At 39.0% G+C, this 26,226-nt stretch overlaps 1 protein-coding gene across 1 annotated transcript in view; it reads left to right on the top strand.

Moving 5' to 3' along the window:
* The window catches only part of THSD7B (thrombospondin type 1 domain containing 7B), a 790,054-nt gene that overhangs the window by 737,230 nt on the left and 26,598 nt on the right, over nucleotides 1–26,226 (top strand). The window contains exon 20 of the mRNA XM_050750933.1: nucleotides 17,925–18,070. Coding sequence (XP_050606890.1) covers nucleotides 17,925–18,070 — 146 coding nt within the window. The remainder of the gene's footprint in view (nucleotides 1–17,924; nucleotides 18,071–26,226) is intronic.

Genomic DNA, 26,226 nt, shown 5'->3' with positions numbered 1-26,226 from the left:
GCACACTGGTGCAAGAGATGGGCTCCCAAGGCCTTGGGCAACCCCACCTCTATGGCTTTGCTGAGTGCAGCTCATGTGGCTGCTCTCGCCAGTTGGAGTTGAATGCCTATGGCTTTTTCAAGTGGGCATTGCACATTGCCAATGGCTTTGCAGTCTGGGGTCCCCAGGGCAGCCCTGCTTCCAGGAATCTACTAGGTTTTGCCATGGTGAAAACTGTGGCAGCTCCACTCCTGTGGCAGGTTTCTGTCTGGGCTCCCAAGCTTTCTGACACATCCTCTGAAATCTAGGTGGAAGTCAACATACCTTCACTGCTCCCCATTACAAAATTAGTAATGTGGATGTGGATGCTCCTAAAGCTTATAGCTTGGACTCTCCAGAGTGACAGCATGGTTACATCTAGGGAAGATTGAGCCATGGCTGCTGCAGCAGGAATCACTGGGATGTGGGTAGCAGATCTCTGCAGCAACGCAGGGCTGTGGCGCTCCGGTCATGTCCCCTGAAACCATTCTTTCCTTCTAGACTTCTAGACCTCTGATGGGAAGGGTTGGCCGAGAAGATCTTTAAAATGCCTTCAGGGCTTTTTCTCCGTTGTTCTTACCATTACCACCTGGCTCCCTTTTAGCCATGCTACTCTCTTTAGCAAAGGGTCTCTTGGCAGTATTCTTGTATTCCTTTCCTGAAGATACTGTTTCATTCTCTACCACATGGCCATGCTACAAATTTTCCAAATCTTTCCACTCAGCTTCCCTTTCTCTAGCAGTTTACTATAAGCAGTTAGAAGCAGCAGCAGCCTGAGCTTTGCTGCTTAGAAATTTCGTCCACCAGGTATGCTATTCTTTTACTCTTAAGTTCTATATTCCACAAGGCTATAGGGCATGACCATGATGCAACGAAGTTGTTTGCTATGGTGTAACAAGGATAGTGTTTTATCCAGTTCCCAATAAGTTCCTTATTTCCATCTGAGACTTCATCAGCATGTCTTTTACTGTCCATCTTTCTGTGAGCATTTTGGTCACAACCACTTAAACCGTCTCTAAGAAGTTCCAAACTCTCCCTCATCATTTTGTCTTCTTCTGAGACCTCATCAGAATCACACTTATTGCTCCATTTATGGCAATGCAGACTTTTTCTAGCCTGCTCCTGCATACTCTTCCAGCCTGTGTGTGTTTTACCCAGTTCCAAACCCACTTTCACATTTTCAGATATCATTTTCATATTTTCAGAATTCACTCCTCAGTACCAATTTTCTGTGTTAGTCCATTTCGTATTGCTATAACAGCATACCTAAGACTGTGTAATTTATAAAGACAAGAGGTTTATTTGGCTAATGATTCTGGTGCCTGGAAGGTGCAAGATTGGACAGCTGCATCTGGTGGGGGTCTCAGGCTGCTTCAACTCATGACAGAAAGTGGAAGGGGAGCAGGCATGTGCAAAACAGTCACATGGTGAGAAAGAAAACAAGAACAAGAAACCAAGAAAGCCACACATTTTTAACAATTCTGTCTTGCAAGAGCTAATCCATTCCTGCAAGAGTGAGCACTCACTCACTTCCAAGGGAGGGCATTAATTTGTTAATGAGGAATGCTCGCCTATGACTCATATACCTCCCACTAGTCCTAACCTCCCAACCCCACTGCAAAGGAGATCAAATGTTGGCATGCCTTTTGGTGGACACAAACCACATCCAAACCATAGCAGGCAAATTAAACAGGGGAGGAGATGGGAAGAAGAACTGCAGTTTGGAGAGATCATAATTGGGAGGGGAGGATGGGATACCAGGACCTTGATCTGATTGTCAACCACAGAGATTTGAGAGCAGTTTTCTAGAAGTTCTCATATTGGACCACTGGCACTAAGTTATGGACTCATCTATAAGCTACTCACAAATGGATGTGCTGACGTTGTTGATAATTATCTTCTTTAGTTGGGACTGTGTGAGAAACTAGGTATGACTCATGATTAAAAAGGAGCTCATCTGTGAACTCAACTGTAAGGTCCTAGAGAGGGCAGGGCCAAAAACGGTAACCAGGGTACATATTAGGAAAATGTGACTAAGAAAAATTGACAACTACTTCTACAAAGAATGTTACTCATAATGAAAACATGGGAATTGCAATGTCCAACAATAATATGTAATTTCTTGCACAAATGAGAGCAAAGACCTTGTGGAAATGAAATGACAGGTCTTAGGACCGAGATTACAGTGATTAACCAATAGTTTGTCAATTGTTTTCAGAGGCAGCCAGGCATGGTTTCCACTGGGCATCCACTTTAAAGTTGTATAAATCTACGTTCGAATGTAGCTGTTTAAGCATGTACATTTAGCTAAATCTTTCTGAGTCTCTGATTCTTTATCTATAAATTGGAATTTTGCACATGTTAGTGGTTTAGTTTTTGTTGTGAGAATTAAATGAAATTAAGTATTAAAAGACACCTGGCATAGTAACAGACACATCATGAGTGTTTAGTATATGTGAATTTTCTCCTCCATGTTCCTCTACCTGTCTGTAGAAGAGAGGATTTTTGGAGACTCCATAGGATCTTTTAAAAATTATTCCATAGACACAGTCACCCTCATCTGTCAATTTTATATCTCATCCTTTTACCCCTCTCCAAATTCTACACACTATATTCGTAGCCTATGTGATATTCTAAAAATGAATATCTGACCAAGTGTTTTTATGTTGACATATAAGTCATTCATCTATTTATTTATCCATAAACAAATACATACGTGTCAGTTATAGTCTTATGTACTACGAGATCAGCACTGGGGGAAAAAAGGCAATTTCCCTATTTTTATGGAGCTTAAAATCTATTTTAGGGACAACAGAGAGTAAACTAACAAGTTAGTAATAATGTTCATTGATGAATCCACAAAAGACATACAAATGAGAGGTGTTGTTTGCATCAGTGATGTCTTTCATTGAAAAAGTTGGTTGCTCCTCTGTCCAGAGAGACCCACTCTGGATATCCCACTGCCATAAGCACTACAGTGTTGTCCTCAAGGGCCACTGCTGGGATGTTTGTTTCTCTCAGTAAGAAAGGATAGCATGGAAAAGGCAAGAAAGAATAAAGTCCTGTATTGTGAACATGGCCCACGGGAATCTTCAGGATCTCACCTGTGCTGTCTCCATCACCTTGTACTGCCCTGCCAGCTCTGTCAGTTCCAATATACTACATTTCAACCACACCCTTGATCAAATTACGCTTCTTCTCACCTTGCCACTTTTCCTTACATGGAACCTCTCACCATCATCCCCGTGACTGCCTCCTACGATTTTTTATCATGCACGAATTGAATCCATTTTCATGTCTATCTTTGTAAGGGGCCAATGACCCTGTTTGTATTCTTCGTGGGTAAATCTTCACAGTTGAAACACAGTTCTTGGCACACTGAAAAAATTTTATTATTGTCATTGCCTAGATGGTTCTGGACCATAAAAAGAAAGCTGAAAGGGGAAGAGCTTGCATACTAGATTGCAAGCCTTTACGAATAAGACCCCAAACCATAAGTTTAGTATTAAAAGATCACTTAAAAATTGTGAACAGTTCTAGTAGTGCTGTGGACTCATCAGACCCTGTTGTCTACTAGACCCTGTTTGTCTACAAACAACAAAAACCCATGCAAATTTGAATCCTACTATTCAGGAGTTCTAGGCAGTTATAGTCTGAGCTAAAATTCACCTTTCTCCAATCGTTAGAATAATAAACAAAGACGAAAACAAAACACAGATTTCACAAGAAAAGTCCTTGTGTGAACTAAGGCACAGAAAGACTAGCGAAGAAATCAGGTTGCATAAAGTACTTGGAAATCATGTAGATGGTGTCTATTGGCATGTAAGTATGGCATCAGTTACACATCACCTCTGGCTAGTTTCTAAGGGTCTAGTAGGATAATATTTGGGCAGGATGGTGCTATAGCTCTTGTGACTAGTGTTTTCTTTGCTAGGCTGCTCAGTGTTCAATCTCACAAGCATTTTTTGACTACCTGTTCTATTTAACGTCCCATGTTAAGACCTTCAGACAAAAATATAAAGATGAGTATTTTCTACTTGTATTTATTTGTGCCCAACCTCTATCTTTTTTTTTTTTTTTTTTTTTTTTTTTGATACAGAACCTTATCCTGTTGCCCAGGATGAAACGTAGTGGCACAATCTTGGCTCACTGCAACCTTTGCCTCCTGGGCTCGAGCAGTCCTCCCACCTTAGCCTCCCAAATAGCCGGGACTATAGGCACATGCCACCACACCTGATTAAATTTTGTATTTTTTGTAGAGACTGGGTTATGCCATGTTACCCAGGCTGGTCTCAAACTCCTGAGCTCAAGTAATCTGCCTGCCTCAGCCCCGCAAAGTGCTGAGGTTACAAGCATAAGCCACCCTACCCAGCCCAAGTCTCCAACTTTAAAAACAAAATTGAGTGGTACAAAGAGGAATAGGATATATGGCCCTTGAATTTTTAAGCACATACCCTCAAGACTGTGCCAAGGCAGCCTCTGTGGGTGTATCATGTTATTCCCCACCATCCCCAAATGTCTTCCCCATTCCAGCCTTCCTGCTCCAGTCTGATGGCACCACTCTTCCCTAACCATCACTCCTGTGGTAGAGAATAATATTATTAAAATAAGATAATTCTGTCTTTAAATCATGCTTGAATCCTCATAGAGCACAACCTGAAAAACAAACAGTAAATGAATAGCAGTAATCAGAAGCAGGAATGTATGGTACAGATGAACTTGTTTCTTAAGAGACCAAATTGTGGAGCTGCAAAGGTTGGAGACTATCATTAGGAAACTATCAGCAGCTCGCCTGTTCTAAGACAAAGTGCCAGCAACTGTCTTGTGTAGGAGCCGCTTTCTCTTTTCGAACAGGTTGTAGCAATAGGCAGAGACGACAGGAAGAGGTAGAGTTTATTTAGTCACATTAAAGTGGGCATGCGAGTTACCTGGGAGTCAAACTTCAGCAGCTGCAGTTCTCAGCTGATGTCTTTATCAAAAACAAAAGTTCACACAATTATCTCTGTTTCTGCATTCGCAGAGTTGTTGGGCAAAACCTGGTGTGCTGGATGTCCCCTATGCTTCCCCATGAGCCACACTTCATCATCGAACCCACAGAACTGCAATGATCTGAGGGGAAATTTTGAATGAGCTCTTACTTTATTTTCCAAGTGTCTGGATTGCCTCTTTAATGTACACCTGATGCTTGGCATATACTTTTTAATTGTGTTAAAGATTTCAAGGTCAGAACAGTTTGAATCCAATTTATTTCAATTTAGAGAGAGACTGATTCTAAGCTTCCACTAAGGGATCTTTTTAGATAGATTTCAAAGATCAAAGCTTGTAATAGAAGAGCTTAATATTTGGATTAGTCATGTTTTTTTGTCTCTTGAATTTTCATTAGTTCAGTAGGATATAGAACTCTCTAAATTTAGCATATCATGAATTATTCATAATTATTTAACTGATAACACTCTAAGAATGTTATTAAATCCAGACTAGGATTTCTTTGTATTTTATATTTTTAAATTTAATGCATATGAGTTTATAATATTTTTATAGCATATGACCCAGCCTACTTCTTGTGTTTCCCAGATGGCATATAATTTTTCTGTTGACTCTAGCCCATAATGAGAAAATAATTTTGTATTAACTCCAAAACACAACAACAACTTTGTGATTTCCAGCTTTTTTTTTTAGGTTTCAAGGGCAAGCCAGTAACTTTAATTTTTGGTGTCTGCATCCAATTTGATCAATGTGTGGTATTCTTGACTGGGGACAGTCTGTCATAATAATTCAGACTTATTTACTGTATAAAGTAGTTAGTTCTTATGGAAAAAGAACAAGAAGCTAGGTGGTGGAATGAAAGAAAAACAATAGACAAGAAGTTCAGAGATCTGGGTTTTAAAGTCAGCTTTTCCATGGCAAGTTGTAGGAAGTTGGACTGCTCACTTATCCTGTGTAGAACTCTCTTGCACTGTTTTTATCTATAAAATGATGAAATATGAGAGTGATTGCTTTTTAACACCTGTTGGTCAAGGGTATAATTACTGATGCTAGGAGTATGTTAGTAATTCTTCACAACAGTACTATGAAGTGTAGACCTAATTTTACAGATGTAATGATAGGCACTGAAGTAATCTGCCCAAGGTTACATAGCTTGTCAGTTGTGGAGAATGGATTTGAACCCAAGCTCAGGTGTCTCCAAAGACCCCATTTGTTCTACTGTGATCCTGTATATCTGACACTCTGTATCATTTATTGTGTACATGGCCCTGGGTTGCGTGCTATATCACTATAAAAATTATTATAATTTATGGGTATATTTGAGAATAAGCAGAGAAAATGGGTCATAGGTGGGAACACAAAGGACAGTGAGATATATTAAAGCTTTGAGAAGTCCCCCTGAATTTTAAACCTTGTAAATAGGTTCTTGCCTCACAACCAATAATGTTGCATGTTATGTAGTTTATCTAATAGCTGCAAATCTTACAGAGGTAATGTGTGACTCTGATGGTTTTCTCTAAAAAGAGTGGGAATATTAGCTCCAAGATTTGCAAACTCACTCTCTCTGACCCTCTTGCATCCCATGAAAATGGCTCATTGTGGGTATTGCTGCTGTTTATAGATATTACAGTGGTCCCTCAACTTGTGTTAGTTTTTAATGGAACTGAAATGTGATTTTTGAAAATAGAACTGAAAGTAAGTGGTCAGAATGCATATACATACTCTACTACTGAAAAGTCTGGAGTCATATCCAAGCAATGTCAGAAATGCCTAATCTTCTGCCATCAAAACGTATCTAAGTCCCTTGACAGCACGGCCTTGACTTCTAAACTGGTGGTCTTGTTACTTCCCATGTACCTGGCAGAGATGTGATCCTGGCTGGGACTAGAGTCTGTTTTGCTCTGAAAAGCCTATAGAATGTTTATCTTAAGTTGGATCTTCTCTAGGATAACAGGGTATCTGGAGACCTGAAGCAATTTTCATATAAGCCAAGGAATTCCTCTATAGGGGAAGCTCATGGACTATATCTCTTGGTGTAGAATTACTGCTGTGTTAACACCACACACGTGCTAAAGAGCTGTCTTTAGTTTGCAGATCAGGACCATAATTTTCTTCCACTCCGCTATACTGGAAAATAGCCTTGATTCTAAATCTATATCCACCAGTAATATTTAAAATAAATTTTGCACTTAAAATGAACTTGGATAAAAATTCCTGATATTTGTTAAGAGAAATGAAAAGTACAGTTTAACCACTTTTTAGTAGATGTCCTGCCTAAAGAGCCACATGAAATTAATTGAGCATTTTATACACAACCTGATTTTCGACTACTTTCAGAAATTTACTCTGATGAGTACCTGAAAGCAAATAAAAAAGTTGTCATAGGAGAAAGGTGTTAGCACAGTCACCTTCATTACTTTTTGCTAAAGAAAATATGGAGTGTACAAATACATATAACAAATTTATTGCAAAAGATAGATCTAAGTGCAATTCTCAAACTAGTTCGAGTGGCCTAATAACTAGAGCATAGTATCTGATACCTAAGAAATGGATTAGATGAGATCTATTGGAAAGCATATGCTTTTGGAGCAAGACAAATCTTTGTTTCAAACCTTCTACTGTATCATTTCACAAAAAATATTTAAATTCTCTGAGTCTCAGTTTATCATGTGTTAACAGATAATATTAATAACTATTTCCTAAACTCAGCCTGAAACTGGGGTTGTTAAAGTGATTTATGTGACTCGGAGAGTAAGGGGAGGAACTATCAGGGGCAGGAAAGTGAAGAAAGCAGGATAAGGAAGAGAAAAAGCTAAGCAAGAATGTATGACATCATTTGTATATTAAAACACATTGTATTCCCCAATTAATTTAGCGCCTCCCTCCATAATGAGGAATGCTTTTACAATGACAAAAGGTGTCATACAATAAAATGCCTTAAACACAGAAACACATATGACTAAAGTTAACTTAGATTGAATATGACCATCTACTAATGAGGTTTTGTTAGTATTCCTTTGCTTCTTTTTCACTTATGTTGTCATCCGCTAGTATTTGCTATTGTCTAGCACTAGGTTGCAGGTACCAAATGGTTAAGAATAAATCCATAGGGGTAAATCCCTTGAAAGCGAAAATCTTTTATTCATTAACCTGATTTGGGAGTTCTTATCAGGAACCATTAACTTCAGTTAAGTGACATTGTATCCTATTCTGCATGGTGTTTTAGTTGGCCAACCCCTTCTAGATGTTGGCTTCTGGGTGACCATTTTCTGTCAATGATTGTGCATAAACTTTGGAAATTTAACTTATGTTCAAAAGAAGTAATGTCCAGATGGAAAGCAAGCCAATAATAATGATATTCATAGACACGCTGGAAACTCAAAGTTACTTCATATACTATTATTATTGCTTTTATATATCTACGGTGCCCTGGAGTTTATAGGTACATTTATGTAAATTGCTCAGATATTTTATTCAATGAGCTGTTTGTTTCCAGACAATAGGAACCGTCTTCAACAATCTCTCTATTATTCTTATATTTCCTTTTCCATTATCTCTTACGTATATACTTTGCCTGGGCCGTATCCAAATTGGCCGAAGCTATCAAAACCATAATTTCCAGTAAATTCAGTGACTATGTGTCAGGGCCACAGAAGAATTGTTGTTCACAGCATGTCTCTCTAAAGGGCATGGTGACTGGCTACTTTGATGGGAAAATATGGTCAGAATAGGGAATTACTGCATTTGACTTCCTTTCTTTTTCTAAGTGTATACTTTGACAAATGTTTACCAGTTTTGAGATTTGTTTGAATTGCTTAAAATTTCCTACATTTACTTTGTCAGTGGAGCCTCAAGAGGGAAGTTTGACTACTGCCTAGTTAAGTGGGAATATGATCTAGTCTGATATGCTTTAAACCTGTATGCAGTCACTGGAATTGGCCCCTCTGTTTCTGTTTTTGTTTCTACAACCTGTATACCATTTCTAAAGATCTTGCCATTCAATCCTTTTTCTTTCATTGCTAGTGATTATTTCTCATATAACGATAAGCTTAATATCAATGTTGTTTATAATGAGGTCCCAGTATTCTCCAGGGAAAAAGAGGAAAAGGCTCAGAGAGGAGAATTACTAGCCAATAGCAAATCTACCCTACCATGATTTAGGTCTTTTTAAACTGGAAATATATATATATATATATTTTTTTTTTTTTTTTTTTTTTTTTTTTTTTTTTTGAGACGGAGTCTCGCTCTGTAGCCCAGGCTGGAGTGCAGTGGCCGTATCTCAGCTCACTGCAAGCTCCGCCTCCCGGGTTCACGCCATTCTCCTGCCTCAGCCTCCCAAGTAGCTGGGACTACAGGCGCCCGCCACCTCGCCCGGCTAGTTTTTTTATTTTTTAGTAGAGACGGGGTTTCACCGGGTTAGCCAAGATGGTCTCGATCTCCTGACCTCGTGATCCGCCCGTCTCGGCCTCCCAAAGTGCTGGGATTACAGGCTTGAGCCACCGCGCCCGGCTGGAAATATATTTTATAGGGAGTGTCTTTCTCTGTTTTGTAGCCTGATGAGTGCACGAATAGAGAGCAACTTCTGTTCCTTCATCTCAACGGGCATTGCTCATTCAGCATATTGTCAATATTTATGATTGAATTTAGTTCCCAGCTGATACCTATTGTCATGTCTTATGCTGTTATTGGAAAACACAAACCCAAGCAAGACAACTCCAGAGAGTTTCCAAGGAAATTCTTCCCCTCTGACTTTGAAAGCAGGAGGATATGTATGGCGGCAAGCTTCACTATTACTCTGAGAACAGAAAGAGTCCAGGATACAGTGTTAAGGGATTTGATGGGTTGGGACCTGGCTGAGTAATTATGTATTTTATAATTTTGTGCATTTACTATAATAAGCCCAATAAAATATAGGAGACACAGGTAGCATGCTTTATGTACTCATTACAGGCATGTTTCAGGGTCAGTTCTAGGAATTGATATGAGAGTATTTGTTAAAAATAAATGTTTAAGGCCAGGCGCGGTAGCTCGTGCCTGTAATCCCAGCACTTTGGGAGGCTGAGGCGGGCGGATCACGAGGTCAGGAGATCCAGACCATCCTGGCTAACACGGTGAAACCCCGTCTCTACTAAAAATACAAAAAAAAAAAAAAAAAAACTAGCCGGATGTGGTGGCGGGCGCCTGTAGTCCCAGCTACTCAGGAGGCTGAGGCAGGAGAATGGCGTGAACCCGGGGGACGGAGTTTGCAATGAGCTGAGATCGCACCACTGCACTCCAGCCTGGGCGACAGAGCGAGACTGCGACTCAAAAAATAAATAAATAAATTAAATAAATAAATAAATAAATAAATGTTTAAGAAGAAAAAAATAAAAGCATCTACTATATTTAAAATATTCCGCAAGTTTTTTTGTTTTGTTTTGTTTTGTTTAGATGGAGTCACAGGCTATGGTGTAGTGGTGCGATCTTGGCTCACTGCAACCTCTGCTTTCCAGGTTCAAGCAATCTTCCTGTCTCAACCTCCGAATAGCTGAGTTTATAAGTATACACTACCATGTCTGCTAATTTTTGTATTTTTAATAGAAATGGGGTTTTACCATGTTGGTCAGGCTGGTCTCAAACTCCTGACCTCAAGTCATCTGCCCATCTTGGCATCCCAAACTGCTGGGATTACAGGCATGAGCTACTGTGCCCAACCCCTTGTGAGCTGGTTTTATATAGTACTTTTTATTTGTATAACCTATGTGACACATATCCAGGCAGTCCTCATCATCTGATATTCTTCACCTGAATCTACATTATTTTGAATTCCACAGACAGCCAAACCCCTCATAACATCAAAATATTCATGAATAAACTTATCATTTACAGAACCTGTACCGAGTCAACAAGCTTTCTCCATTAACACACATGTTCTGTCATTGCAAATCAGGGGATTTGTTGATCTATCTTTATCTGTAAATTAAATGTGTGTCCACCACAAAGGGGATACACTATGGAGTGATCGTCACACCAAGAATAAAGTGAGCCCTTGGAAAACTGATGATCATTGACTCAACAGCCAAAGACTTCATGTTCAAGCTGTGAAAGTCAGTTATGAAACATCAAGATCTCTTACAGCTGTCATAAAATTATGTAAGAAATATCAATGACCAGTTTATTTGTCCTAATAATGAGTACATAATTGTAATCATAATATATATACTTGTGGATATTGGATGAAATAAACCCACTTCCATTCTTTTTAGTTTCGGAAAAAAAGTCTCATTTAAATATTTTTTACTATTTATTTTTTTTATTTTTTTTATTTTTAAATTTATTTATTATTATTATACTTTAAGTTGTAGGGTACATGTGCATAACGTGCAGGTTTGTTACATATGTATACTTGTGCCATGTTGGTGTGCTGCACCCATCAACTCGTCATTTACATCAGGTATAACTCCCAATGCAATCCCTCCCCCTCCCCCCTCCCCATGATAGGCCCCGGTGTGTGATGTTCCCCTTCCTGAGTCCAAGTGATCTCATTGTTCAGTTCCCACCTATGAGTGAGAACATGCGGTGTTTGGTTTTCTGTTCTTGTGATAGTTTGCTAAGAATGATGGTTTCCAGCTGCATCCATGTCCCTACAAAGGACACAAACTCATCCTTTTTTATGGCTGCATAGTATTCCATGGTGTATATGTGCCACATTTTCTTAATCCAATCTACTATTTATTTAAAATAATTTAATTCCTATTTAAAATAGCTTCACTTTTAAGTGGCATTTGTTTCTAACATGAATTATCTTCAAGTAATAAAGACGTTTTGTATTCTCAGTTTTATTTTACAGAAAATTTATGCTCAGAGGAGTTAAAGTACTTGCATGTAGTCATAATCGTTTACTAGTTGTTAATTGGAGAGAACTGTTTCCAACTAGAAACTTTTAATGCCCATTCCAGGCCTGTCTCCACCATATATCAGGTTTATTTTTTAGCTTTCTATTTTTTTTCTATAGATATGAGGTCTTGCTGTGCTGCCCAGGCTGGTCTCGAACTCTTGGACTCAAGTGATGCCCCTTCCTCAACCTCCCAAAATGCTGGGATTACAGGCGTGAGCCACTGTACCTGGCACATCAGCTAGTTTCAAATTCTCTTTCTCTCATGTTCCATACCACACCATACTTTCACCTTTAATTTGACCACATCCTCCACTGCTTTCTCTCTCCCATCAAAACTCATCATTGCCAAAACAATTCCTTCTGGCTCCTGCTGTTCGGAGTTCTTGATAGAACAATTATTGCTGAGAGATAGCTGATTGGTTAAATATTCCATCCTTTCTGAGATCTGGCATCTCAAGTAATACTTGACCACTAGGAGGTGGCAGGCCCCTTTATTGAGAACATCCACATTTTTTATTTGAGGGATACATTTTTGGTTCTTTAACTCATACAATCAAAACATCCTTGACCTAAATAGAAAAAGAAACATAGAGATAACAATTACCCAGCAGAAGTATCAGGTCTAGTAATTTTCTCTTACACTTGCATGCATTTATTAGCAATATTTTTTGTTGAACTTTAACATGAAACAATTAAACACAAAATACATCAAAATACAGATTTACTATATGTTCCTTGGTTTCAAAAAATTTTCTTGGAAGTAATAGGCATTGTCTGGAAATCTTCTCTTTGTGTTTGGATACCAAAAGCTAGAGAAACCATATAGCTGTGCTTCCGATGAATGATCTTGAGACTTCATTATTTTAAAAAGTAATAGCATCATTTTTTTCTTTTGCATTTATTAGATTTTCTCTACCTTTACGTCCAGCAAAACTTATCTGTCACCTTAATGGAAATAAATAAAATGATTCTATAGTACTGGCCCTCAGCATGCCATCAATTCAAGACAAACTGGAAGTTATTTGGTTATAATGAAATAGAGCCTCTTTGGCTGTGATAAAGGTGACACCACATTGTCATTATCCTTACAAAGATGGATGGCACAGCCTGCAATTATAAAGACATTAGGATAATAGGTATTTGAGTCAAGAGAATAAACATTAAAGTTATTATAAAACTTGAAGAGTATTTAAGCAAAACTGAATGTGAAATCTTGTGCCAAATGTGTTCATCTGGCAGGGACAACATTTGATGTGAATGACATCTGACCTGTATGATTTGAGTGATTCTGGGAAGAACATCTGTGTAAACATATACACTCCATGCAAGAGCTCTGTGCCTGGAGTTGCAGAATGAGCCCTTGCCTATATTATCACTGAAAGAAATTTTACCACTGATATGGTTTGGCTGTGTCCTCAACCAAATCTCAACTTGAATTGTATCTCCCAGAATTCCCATGTGTTGTACGAGGGACCCAGGGGGAGATAACTGAATCATGGGGGCCGGTCTTTCCTGTGCTATTCTCATGATAGTGAATAAGTCTCACGAGATCTGATGGGTTTATCAGGGGTTTCTGCTTTTGCTTCTTCCTCATTTTTCACTTGTTACTGCCATGTAAGAAGTGACTTTCACCTCCCACCATGATTCTGAGGCCTCCCCAGCCACATGGAACTGTAAGTCCAATTAAACATCTTTTTCTTCGCAGTCTTGGTTATGTCTTTATCAGCAGTATGAAAACAGATTAATACAGCAAATTGATACCAGTACATTGGGGCGCTGCTAGAAAGATACCCAAAAATGTGGAAGTGACTTTGGAAGTAGGTAACAGGCAGAGGTTGGAACAGTTTGGAGGGCTCAGAAGAAGACAGGAAAATGTGGGAAAGTTTTGAACCTCCTAGAGATGTGTAGAAAGGCTTTGACAAAAATGCTGATAGTGATAAGAACAATAAAGTTCAGGCTGAGGTGGTCTCAGATGGAGATGAGGAGCTCGTTGGGAACTAGAGCAAAGGTGACTCTTGTTATGTTTTAGCAAAGAGACTGGTGGCATTTTGCCCCTGCTCTAGAGATTTGTGAAACTTCGAACTTGAGAGAGATGATTTAGGGTACCTGGTGGAAGAAATTTCTAAGCAGCAAAGCATTCAGGATGTGACTTGGGTGCTGTTAAAAGCATTCCATTTGAAAACAGAAACAGAGCATAAAAATTCAGAAAAATTCGCAGCCTGACGATGCAGTAGAAAAGAAAAAGCCATATTTTTTTGAGGAGAAATTTAAGCCAGCTGCAGAAATTTGCATAAGTAATGAGGACTCTAATGTTAATTCCCAAGACCAAGGGGAAAATGTCTTCACGGCATGTCAGAGAACTTCACGGCAGGCCCTCCCATCACAGCCCGGAGGCCCAGCAGGAAAAGTGGTTTTGTTGGCCAGGCCCAGGGTCCCCATGATGTGTGTAGCCTAGGGACTTGGTGCCCTGTGTACCAGCTGCTCCAGCTATGGCTGAAAGGGGCCGACATAAAGCTTGGGCTGTGGCCTCAGAGGGTGGAAGCCCCAAGCCTTGGCAGCTTCCATGTGGCGTTGAGCTTGCGGGTGCAAAGTAGTCAAGAATTGAGGTTTGTGATCCTCTGCCTAGATTTCAGAAGATATATGGAAACGCCTGGATTCCCATGCAAAAGTTTGCTGCAGGGGCAGAGCCCTCATGGAGAACCTCTGCTAGGGCAGTGCGGAGGGGAAACATGGGTTGAAGCCCCCAGATACAGTCCCTAGTGGGATGCTGCCTAGTGGAGCTGTGAGAAGAGGGCCATCGTTCTCCATCCCCATGAATGGTAGATCCACTGACAGCTTGCACCATGTGCCTGGAAAAGCTGCAGACACTCAACGCCAGCCCATGAAAACAAGCAAGAGGGAGGCTGTACCCTGCAAAGCCACAGGGATGGAACTGCCCAAGACCATGGGAACCCACCTTTTGCATTAGTGTGATGTGACATTGAGACCTGGAGTCACAGGAGATCATTTTGGAGCTTTAAAATTTGACTGCCCCACTGAATTTTGGACTTGCATGGGCCACATAACCCCTTTATTTTTGCCAAGTTATCCATTTGGAATGGCTGTATTTATCCAATACCCATACCCTTATTGTATCTAGGAAGCAACTAGCTTGCTTTTGATTTTACAGGCTTATAACCAGAAGGGACTTGCCTTATCTCAGATGAGACTTTGGACTGTGGACTTTTGGGATAATGCTGAAATGAGTTAAGACTTTGGGGAACTGTTGGGGAGTCATGATTGGTTTTGAAATGTGAAGACATGAGATTTGGAGGGGCCAGGAGCAGAATGGTATGGTTTGGTTGTGTCCCCACCCAAATCTCAACTTGAATTGTATCTCCAGAATTCCCACATGTTGTGGGAGGGACCCAGGGGGAGGTAACTGAATCATGGGGGCCGGTCTTTCCCATGCTATTCTTGTAATTGTGAATAAGTCTCATGAGATCTGATGGGTATATCTCATCTGAGGGGTTTCCGCTTTTGCTTCTTCCTCATTTTTCTCTTGCCACTGCCATGTAAGAAGTGCCTTTCACCTCCCACCATGATTCTGAGGCCTCCCCAGCCATGTGGAACCATAAGTCTAATTAAACCTCTATTTCTTCTCAGTCTTGGGTATGTCTTAGCAGCAGCCTGAAAATGAATTAATACAACTACCATCTAAACTTCCTTGTGTGTCTCCTATAAAAAGACTTAACTAAGGTAGCTGTCTTTGCTGTCTTGCTCATGTCTACCCAGCAGCATGATTAATGAAGCAGCTACTAGAGTAAAACTGCTTTGAATCTTGTTCTGCAGCCTACTTTGTTTGTTTGTTTTTTTAAACCGAAACAAGTGACTTAAATTCTCTGAGCCCCAGTTTTGTCATCTATAATATGGGAGAACAGTAGAATTTTCCTCTTGGGTTGTTATCACTATTAAATGAGTCCATGCATACGAAGTGTTGAAAATATTGCCTAAAGGCCGGGCGCGGTGGCTCAAGCCTGTAATCCCAGCACTTTGGGAGGCCGAGGCGGGTGGATCACAAGGTCAGGAGATCGAGACCACAGTGAAACCCCGTCTCTACTAAAAATACAAAAAATTAGCCGGGCGCGGTGGCGGGCGCCTGTAGTCCCAGCTACTCAGGAGGCTGAGGCAGGAGAATGGCGTGAACCCAGGAGGCGGAGCTTGCAGTGAGCCGAGATCGCGCCACTGCACTCCAGCCTGGGCAACAGCGTGAGACTCCGTCTCAAAAAAAAAAAAAAAAAAAAAAAAAAATATTGCCTAACGTATGGTACCAGCTCAATCAATGTATTGATACTATTATATCATCACATATTTGCATATAACATAATATCACATCAATAATTTATGAAAATATAAATTAAACATATAGTCCACTTTACTTAATGTCTGTGAAGTACCATGTTAGACACGGAAGTATAAACCTTAAGGAATTTAGAAGCCAGTGATTAGAACCCCCTGGTTTTCTTCAAGGATATTCTCAGAGAGTTAGTTTACCACCAAATCTATGATAATATTCTGGTGGACGGTAAGAGGTCTAGTTCTTTGAAAGTGTGAGTCACCCTTACTTATCACTAAACTTGAAGGTATCTGTAATTGTTTCTATCCAGGGCTTTCAAGTGAATTCTATCTAGAAGTGAAGTCCTCACTAGCTTTCCATTTCTCTTAGGATATAAATGTAGAATCTTTGACATCAACTAAAAGACTCTGCTTGTAATAGCTTTAACAACATTTTCTCAAGCCCTTTGCACTGTCACTCTCCGCTTCAGCTGCACTGGCTTCTGTCAGGTCCTCAGACATGTGATCCTTTGTGCCTCACCTTCTCTTCGCTCTGTGTGGCCCATTCTCTCTCCACATCATATCTGACTTGCATCTTTTCAGATTTCTACTTAAAGTTCCACTACTCGTGGCAGTGATCTCTGGTTCCTTCTCAAAATGGGCTGCCATTCTAATTCATGCTTCCACAGAACCCTGTTTTTCTTTTAACATTTATCACAAATACAATTACATAATTAACTTTATAAAAACATTGAGAGTCCATCATATTCATAAATAACTAGTAGTAATTAAATTATATGTGCTGAGTACTTCATCAGAAAGAACCAGGGTGAGTAGGAATGAGAGAGTGAGAGTGAATGAGTGCAAGAGAGAGACAGAGAGAAGCACAAACCAATAATGTAGGTTATTCCATCACTATTCCACTTGATGAGCTGATGACCTAATGCCTAGGAGGGGGCAGAAGATGATATGGGAGCACTGCTGTTTCCTGAGTCAGTTTTACTAATCAATTGTCTTTCATTGCAGAACAGGAGCTGGTATCTGCACATATGTTTTTTAAACATCTTGGTTCCTTCATCCAAGCCAACAACTTTATCTTGTGCTCAGCGAAGAAAGAAATTGGTTCTAAACCTCTGAAAAAATTATCTGTTTTGAATTAATTGAAAGACACTATTGGGACCTTGGGGTGGCACCTTCCTAGGGAATTTTTTAGGATTCTATGTGTAATTTTTGCCTTACTTGCTTATGTTCATGCTTATGCTTATTGCCTCACAGAAGAGGCAATACTCACTATTTGGATTTAATATTTGTAATCCTGTCTTAAAATATGAGGTCTTTGATGGTAGAAGATACATCTGGCAATTTTACTTTACCCTAGCACACTACAGGATGCCTTGATCATGCTAGAGCTTAATAAATATTTATTAAATGAATTAACAGTCTACCAATGTTTACAAGATTAGTCTACTTGGCAACAATAGAAAGTTTGTACTTTGAAGACTAAAAGAAGTAGAAGACAGAATTTCAGATCCTTCAAACATTGTGAAAACCTAGATAGCCTGCATCTCTGTAGAACTCTAAATGAAAATGACAGAAAAACTAAAAGTGGGATAGGACATAGTTCAGTCTATTAAAATGAAGACTTACATGTATAAGGCAACGTTCTGTTCTTCAGGTCCCTTTCCAGGCCAAACTAACTGAAAAGCTGACACCTCCCTTATCATTTTAGGTCGAATGAGCCGGACTCGATTTATCATTATGCCAACCCAAGGAGAAGGACGGCCATGCCCCACAGAGCTTACCCAGCAGAAAACCTGCCCAGTGACCCCCTGCTACAGCTGGGTCCTTGGCAACTGGTCTGCATGTAAATTGGAGGTAGGTCATGTAATGACAGTTAGAGAAATATTCATCAGTATATTCAAAGCACTTGTCTGGTCAAACCTATGCACTGATGGAATAAATTTCACAGCACCAGGGGTCTGGCACAATGTATTTTTAATGCAACGTAGAACATGGAAAAATACAATCAAATGGCTTAACCTCATGCAGAGTGATATCGATAGGATAATAAATAGCCATTCATTAAGTACTGATTATAATAGGACAGGTCACAAATCCTTCAATCTCCTTGGCATCCTTTAAAATTCTGTTATTTTATTGGCTTGTTGGGAATATCAAAGTATTATTTAATTAGGCAAAAATCCTGATGCTGTGAAAATCCATAGCTTGCTTTAGATTGTTTAAGAAATTTAGATTTCTTAAAAAGCACTTTTAGGGTTAGACAAAATCTTGCATATGAGCAGAAAACCAAAAGTGTACAAAAGTTATATTTTAACATTATTACATGAACCATGGTTACTACATTTTCCTCGATGATTACTTTTTTATTGGCCTGACAGATAAATGCCTAACAACATTATAATATATCACGTACCAAGAGCTTTTGCTAGATCAGCAAAGATCCTCTACTGCAATTTCTCTCTGGCTTCTTGCTTAAGAAATAGCACATTGCTTTTTCCTGCTTTCTTATCCTAGTAGTTTATCCTTCAGTTCATGTTCCAAAGCATACTTTAATTAGGTAACAATAATTTTGATTATGCATTAAGAAATCTGCAGAGTATTCTCGTAGAGATGTTTAGTGTTCCTGTCAGGATGACATTGTCAGGCAACATTATTATCTTGCAGAAGTTAAATGCCTATGTATTTTAATAGGTCCCAGAAGAACAAAAATGCGTGGTACATTTGTTCAGTCTCATTTTTACAGAAAATAAGGTAACCGTGCTAATTAACCAATTCAGAAGTAACTTAATAGCTTTAAATATTAATACTTTGTCTACTAGTCTAAATTCTTTCCTAAGTATTCAGCAATATTTAAGTGTTGTTTGGACTCACTTACAAAAATTGAAGGAATATTGCTCCTTATCATTGGGACCGCTTTGACAGAATAGAGAAAATAAGCTCAAGGAATTTAGGAAGCCATTTCAGGGAAAGGGAGAGGAAAGTTGAACGTTAGGAAGAAGAGAGAGGACAAAGGATGGGAGGGAGGGAGAGACAGAGAGACAGAGAACAGACAATGTCCACACTCCAAGTCTTACCAGAAATACAACTACTACTGTACCTTACCTGTTTTGGGCACTTTCTCTTTTATCTTCTCAGGTATCAGGAATCCATATCTTTGATAGGCAAGTCTACCAAATTGTTCCATAGGAATATTATAGGAAAATGCCAAATGCAGTGTTTTGCTGTCAAATGTCAAGCTTTTGCAAAAGCAATAAGGACAAGAGTGGTGGGTGGTGGTCATTCTCTGTAGTGGTGCTGGTGATGGGTGGAGGGTTATGGCATCTGTTGGAAATACCTAGTCTTGAAAGCCCTGACAAGACTTCTGGAGACCCACCAGAGCAGGGGATTGGTTTGTGCTTCCAGAAACTTCAGAGTTGCGTCAGATTTCTAGATAGAGTGACTCCCGTTCACTGACACTTCCACTTGGGAAGAAACTCTGGAGCTAGACTTAATCTATGCAAAACCTTCAATAAACAAGTCTATAGTTAATTATTCTAGGGTGGGCACTTGCCCAAACAGTGCCAATCAGCATTCTTCCCCAATAATGTAAAGTGGAATTGATCTCATCCCAAGGTACTGTAATCAGAAGCTCTTAGTGGCCACGTCATTCTACCTTATAGATGAAGTCAGTCACTCAGAAGCAAAAAGCACACCGAAAATGACACAAAGTATAGCAGAGGTGCAAGAGAAAGGGAATCATGACAATATCTAAGTTGAGTTTTTCCTGACTTCCAGCTACATTCCTACTTTTCCTGCAGCCTAATTGTTAACTCTTTGTGAGATAGGTAACACCATATCTTTTTTAAAAATTTACTATACTTAAATGTATATATAAGCTGGATTTTTAACATTAGTGATCAAAATGCATGTGGGCCTTTTTACACAAAGGAAAAACATCTTTCTACAGCTGCATTTGTGCTTCCTCTTGTCCTAGCATGTCCTTGCCTGCCAAACACAAGTTGGGAGCTCATTCAATGAGGGTGGTGATATTTAGGTGGCTGCTTGCCTTCACAAGTATCAACCCATAATAAAAGAAACTCGCGTGGGGCACAGTGGATGTGCCAATTCTGCCAGTATCTTCTGTGAAAAAGGAAGTATTTATCCTCAGGCATACTTTCCTTTTTAGCATTTTCTAACTCTTCCCAAGTTTCTCAGCTGCTAACACATACACACCATATGCTCATCAATCTGCTTGAGGAGCTCAGATTCTGGAGTCTAGCAGCCCTAATTTTGGTCATGGTTCCGCCCATTTTTCTGCATTTCTGGCCAAGTCTATAAACTCTCCAAACATCTGTTTTCTTTTTTATAAGTGGGGGTAGCAGTAGTACCTATTTTGCTGGTTATGTGGGCAGGAAGTAGATAAGTTATACAAAGTACTTTGCATAGTAATAGACATAAGTTAAGAGCTCCATAGTTATAGTTAGTATTATAATTTTTATTAAAACTATGATTATGATTATAGGCACCATCTGCCTATTCACATCAGGCAGTAATGCCAATTCATTATATACAAAACCTCTATTAATACTCTAGGCAATGGAGAGTTAGCGAGAGAACCTGTGCCATTTACAGTCTTTCTCTTAGAGACCTGGGTCTATTTTCAGGCCCTTGTGTGTAAAATCTCTTGACTGTGGGTGAGTGAATGTTTGCTTTATGACTGAAATTATTAATTCTGATGCTGATTTCTCTTCACATTGTGACTGTTGTTGTCAAAGGTATAAGCGATTAAGGTTGAATATGGACTGATCCCAAGATACACACTGGGAGCACAGTGTTATTTGTCTTGGATTTTAAAGTGATCTGTAGCATAAGTTTGTTTCCTGTTATTTCTTCACAATCTGTCTCATGATGTGTTTAAAAAAAACACTTTAATAAACTGCATATTTTACCTAAGGATCCATATATCAGTACTTTCAAAACTTTCAAATTTCAGGCATGTTGCAGTATCTTTAAACTCTTCTTTCCAAGTACACAAAGTCTAATACTCCACAGTAAAACATACACCTAGACAATTCTGCCATGAGTCTATCATCTGGAATAATAAGTTATAAGTGAGCCCGCCCTTCCCCGGAATAATTTATACCTACTGTTTTTCACTCTAAGGAATAAACATTTACTAGAATATTTGCTTTGAATAAATCTAGGAATTGATTTTGAACTTCCACTTATCTCCAAAAAATGCATTTAGATGTAAAATTATGGTGCTTTTCGGGGACACTTTCATAACAGGCATAGAAATTATTAGAGCAATTATGAAATACTGATTAAACAAATGTGGGAATGACTGTGTGCTGTGGTCTGAATGTTTGTGCCTCCTCCAAACTCACATGTTGAAACAACCCCCAATGTGATGGAATTCAAAGGTGGAGTTCTTGGAAGGTGATAAGGACACAAGGGCTCCACCCTCATGGAATGGTATTATTGTCCTTATAAAAGGGGCCTGAAGGAGCTTCTTCTGCCCTTGCACCATTTGAGAACGCCCAGAAGTCACCATCTATGAGGACCTGGCTCTCATTTAAACTTCAGGTGGGGCGTGGTGGCTCACTCCTGTAATTCCAGAACTTTGGAAGGCCGAGGAGGGTGAATCACTTGAGATCAGAAGTTCGAGACCAGCCTGACCAACATGATGAAACTCTGTCTCTACTACAAATTAAAAAAAAAAAATAGCTGAGTGTGGTGGCACGTGCCTGTAATCTCAGCTACTCGGGAGACTGAGGCAGGAGAATCACCTGAACCTGGGAGGCAGAAGTTGCAGTGAGCTAAGATTGCCCCACTGCACTCCAGCTTAGGTAACAAAGTGACACTCCATCTCAAGAAGAAGAAGAAGAAGGAGAAGGAAGAAGAAGGAGAAGGAGAAGGAGAGGAAAGAAAGAAAGAAGAAAGAAGAAGAAGAATATGTTAAGAAGCTTTATGAGCAACCATTCTATACCACCCTGCACCCTCCAGCAGCTTATCCATGACCTTCCGTTGATGCCCAGCAGCTGCTATCATGGTACCTTGGCATGGCTGATGCCCAACTGACCTGTCAGCCCATGGATCACTTGCTCCACGGCCTGGAACACTGTCATGACTGCTTTAGCGGGCCACCTTGTCCTTCTTTACTCCTGCCTCTGCAAGAGCCATAGCATCTCTAAAATCTAGACAATGCAGTTTTGGAGTCCTGCAGGGGAAGAGGCACAAGAAGGAGAGGACACTCAGTTTTCAAGTGCATAGTTGTCAGACTGTCACCTAATAATGGATTGTAGCATGTAGCATATCTGACTGCAGCAACAGAGGTGCAAAAAGACTGGGAATTTTGAAGGCCTGAGTCCCTACTCTGATCTCTCTGTCTCTCTCTCTGTCTCACTCACTCACTTCTCCTGTTCTCCTTCTTTCTTTGTCTCTTGCTCCCACCTTCACTTTTCTTCTTTGTCTTAGCATCCACAGCAGCAGCAATAATCACAAAGCCTCTAGCTCTTCCACCAACTTCTGGACTTAGTGGAAGCTGAGTAACACAACTTGGAAGTACAAAGGGTTGAGACTTCCTAAAATGACCGTTGATCAATAAGAACTGGATCCTAGGAGTTGTTGACATTTAAATGCCTCTCCTTTCTTTCCTCTCCTCTCTGCTCTTCATGAATGGTACTGAGACATGGTGATACCCCATGACCTGTTTGGAAGATCATGTGGGTAGCCAAGAAACCAGCTGTGCTTGTTTGTGAAGCCAAGGCCAGCTTGGTAACACACTACCTCATGTTAGCTTCCCCTCCTTTCCTGCTTCAGTTATCTTTTACCACTACTCTAGTCATACTAAGATTGCATCTTAGTAGGTTTGCCTTGGACTCTGTTTTCTGGAATATCTACGTGAAAACAGAGCTATCAACTGAAGTTATCCATATATCTAATAGACTTCTTTGAAGTGTGAACACCTGACTAAAATCAAAGATACTCATGTCATGAGTGCCTGACAGAATTTTATTTATTTGTTTATTTTAGAACTATATTTTTGATACATAATAGATGTATATATTTTTCAGGTATATGTGATAACTTAGTATATTCATATAGTTTGTAAATATCGAGTCAGTGTAATTGGGATATCCATTACCTTATATATTTTCCTATACGCTAGAACAACTCAAATTATTCTCTTCTAGCCATTTTGAAATATATAGTAGATTATTGTAAGCTATAGTCACCCTACTGATCTATCAAATACTGGGTTTTATTTCTTTTATCAAACTATATATTTGTACCTATTAATCAACCTCTCTTCATCCCCCCTCACCCCTAATGTTCCTTGCCTCTGGTAACTATCAATCTTAACTCTCTCTCTTTATGAGATCCACCTTTTTAGCTTCCACATATGAGTGAGAACATACGATATTTGTCTTTCTGTGTTTGGCTTATTTCACTTAATAAACTCTGGTTCCATTTATGTTTCTGCAAATGACAGGATTTTATTCTTTTTTATGGTTAAGTAATAGTCCATTTGTATACATTATGCCATGTGTTCTTTATCCATTCATCCATTGATGTGCACTTAGGTTGATTCCATAGTTTGACTATTGTGAATTTTGCTGCAATAAACATGGCAGGGCAGTTGTCTCTTCAATTTACTGACCTGTCTCCCTTGAGTATATATGTGTGTGTGTGTGTGTGTGTGTGTGTGTATGTGTGTGTGTATGTGTGTATGTATTCAGTAGTAGAATTTCTGTATATGGTACTTCTATTTTTAGTTTTTTGAGGAACCTCCATACAGTTTTCCATAATGGCTGTAGTAATTTAAATTCCCACCAACAGTATTCAAGGGTTGCCCTTTGTCTACATCCTCACCAGCATCTATTATTACCTGTCTTTTTTATAATAGCCATTTTAGCTGGAGTACGATGATATCTCATTATGCTTTTGATTTGCATTTTTCTGATAATTACTAATGTTGAACCTTTTTTTTTTTCATATGACAGTTGGCTATTTGCATGTCTTCTTTTGAGAAATGTCTACTCAGGTCTTTTGCCCATTTTTAAATAGATTATTTGGGTTTTTTTGCTATTGAATTCTTTGAACTATTTATTCTGGTTATTTATTCCTTGTCACATGGGTAGTTTGCAAACATTTTCTCCCATTCTGTTGGTTGTCCCTTCACTTTGTTGATTGTTTGCTATGCAGAAGCTTTTTAGCTTGTTGTAATGGCATTTGTCTATTTTTGCTTTGATTGCCAGTGCTTTGATACCTTACATGAAAGAAAAAAAAATCTTTTCCCAGACCAATATTCTGGAGCATTTTCCCAAAGTTGTTTTCTTCTAGTAGTTTCAAAGTTTCAGTTCTTAGGTTTAAGACTTCAATACATTTTGATTTGATTTTTGTGTATATTGAGAGAGGACTAGTTTTATTCTTCTGCATATGCTTATCCAGTTTTCCCAGTAATATTTATTGAAGAGACTATGCTTTCCCCACTGCATGTTCTTGGCACTTTTGTCAAAAATGAGTTGGCTATAAATGCATGAATATAAATCTGGATATAAATCTGGGGTTTTTATCATACATATAAGTGTGAGTTTTTTATTTTGTCTCATTTGTCTAAGTGTCTGTTTTTTTGCCAGTGCCATGCTGATTTGCCTATTACAGGTTTGTAGTATGTTTTGCAGTCAGGTAGTGTGATGCTTTCAGCATTGTTCTTTTTGCTCAGGATTTCTTTGGCTATTCAAGATATTTTGAGTCCCAGCTGGGCACAGTGGCTAATGCCTGTAATTCCAGCACTTGGGGAGACTGAGGTGGGAGAATCCCTTGAGCTCAGGAGTTTGAGACCAGTTTGGGTAACATAGTGAGACCTCATCTCTACTAAAATTAAAAAAAAAAAAAAAAGAAAGTTAACCAGGTGTTGTGGTGGATGCCTCTCGTCCCAGATACTCGGGGGTCTGAAGTGGAAAGATGGCTTGAGTCTGAGAAGTCGAGGTCGTAGTGAGCCCTGATTATGCCACTACATTGATATTTTGAGTTCCATATACATTTTACGATTTTTTTCTACATATGTATCTTTGGTATTTTGATGCGGGTTGCACTAAATCTGTAAATTGCTTTGGGAAGTATCATCATTTTAATAATACTAGTTCTTCCAACTCATGTGCATAGAATATCTTTCCATTTTCATATATCATCTTCAATTACTTTCATTAGCGTTTTATGCTTTTCGTTGTATAGATCTTTCACTTTTTTTTGTTAAATTGATTTGCAGTTATTTCATATCCTTCATAGCTATTGCAAATGAGATTGCATTCTTGATTTATTTTTCAGGTTGTTCACTGTTGGTGTATATAATTCTACTGATTTTTGTATGTTGATTTTGTATCCTGCAATTTTACTTAATTCTTTTATCAGTTACAAGAGTTTTCTGGTAGAGCCTTTAGGTTTTTGTAAGTATAAGATCATATCATCTGCAAACAAGGCTAATTTGACTTCTTCCTTTCCAACTTAGATGTCTTTATTTCCTTCTCTTGACTAATTGTTATGGCTAAGACTTCCAGTGTTATGTGGTAACAGTAGGCATCCTTGTCTTGTTCCAGATCTTAGAGCAAAGGCTTTCAAGTTTTCTCCATTCAATACAATGTTAGCTGTGGGTCTGTCATATGAAATCTTTACTATTTTGAGTTCTTTTTCCTTCTATATCTAATTTGTCAAGAGTTTCTATCATAAAGGGATATTAAATTTTATCAAATGCTTTTCAGCATCTATTGAAATGATCATATGGTTTTTGTTCTTGCTTCTGTTAAAGTTACGTGTTATTCCTGCATACAGTGTATCATTCTTACATTCCTGAAATGAATCCCACTTGATCATGGTGAATGATGTTTTAATGCATTGTTGAATTTGGTTTGCTAATATTTTTTCAGGATTTTTACATTTATTTTCACCAGTGATACTGGCCTATAGTTTTCTACTTTTCTATGCCCTTTTCTGGTCTTGGATCAGGGAAAGCTGGCTTCATGGAATAA

Source organism: Macaca thibetana, chromosome 12, assembly GCF_024542745.1.
Source record: "Macaca thibetana thibetana isolate TM-01 chromosome 12, ASM2454274v1, whole genome shotgun sequence".
Classification (NCBI taxonomy): Eukaryota; Metazoa; Chordata; class Mammalia; order Primates; family Cercopithecidae; genus Macaca; species Macaca thibetana.
This window is presented reverse-complemented; position numbering and strand designations above follow the sequence as displayed.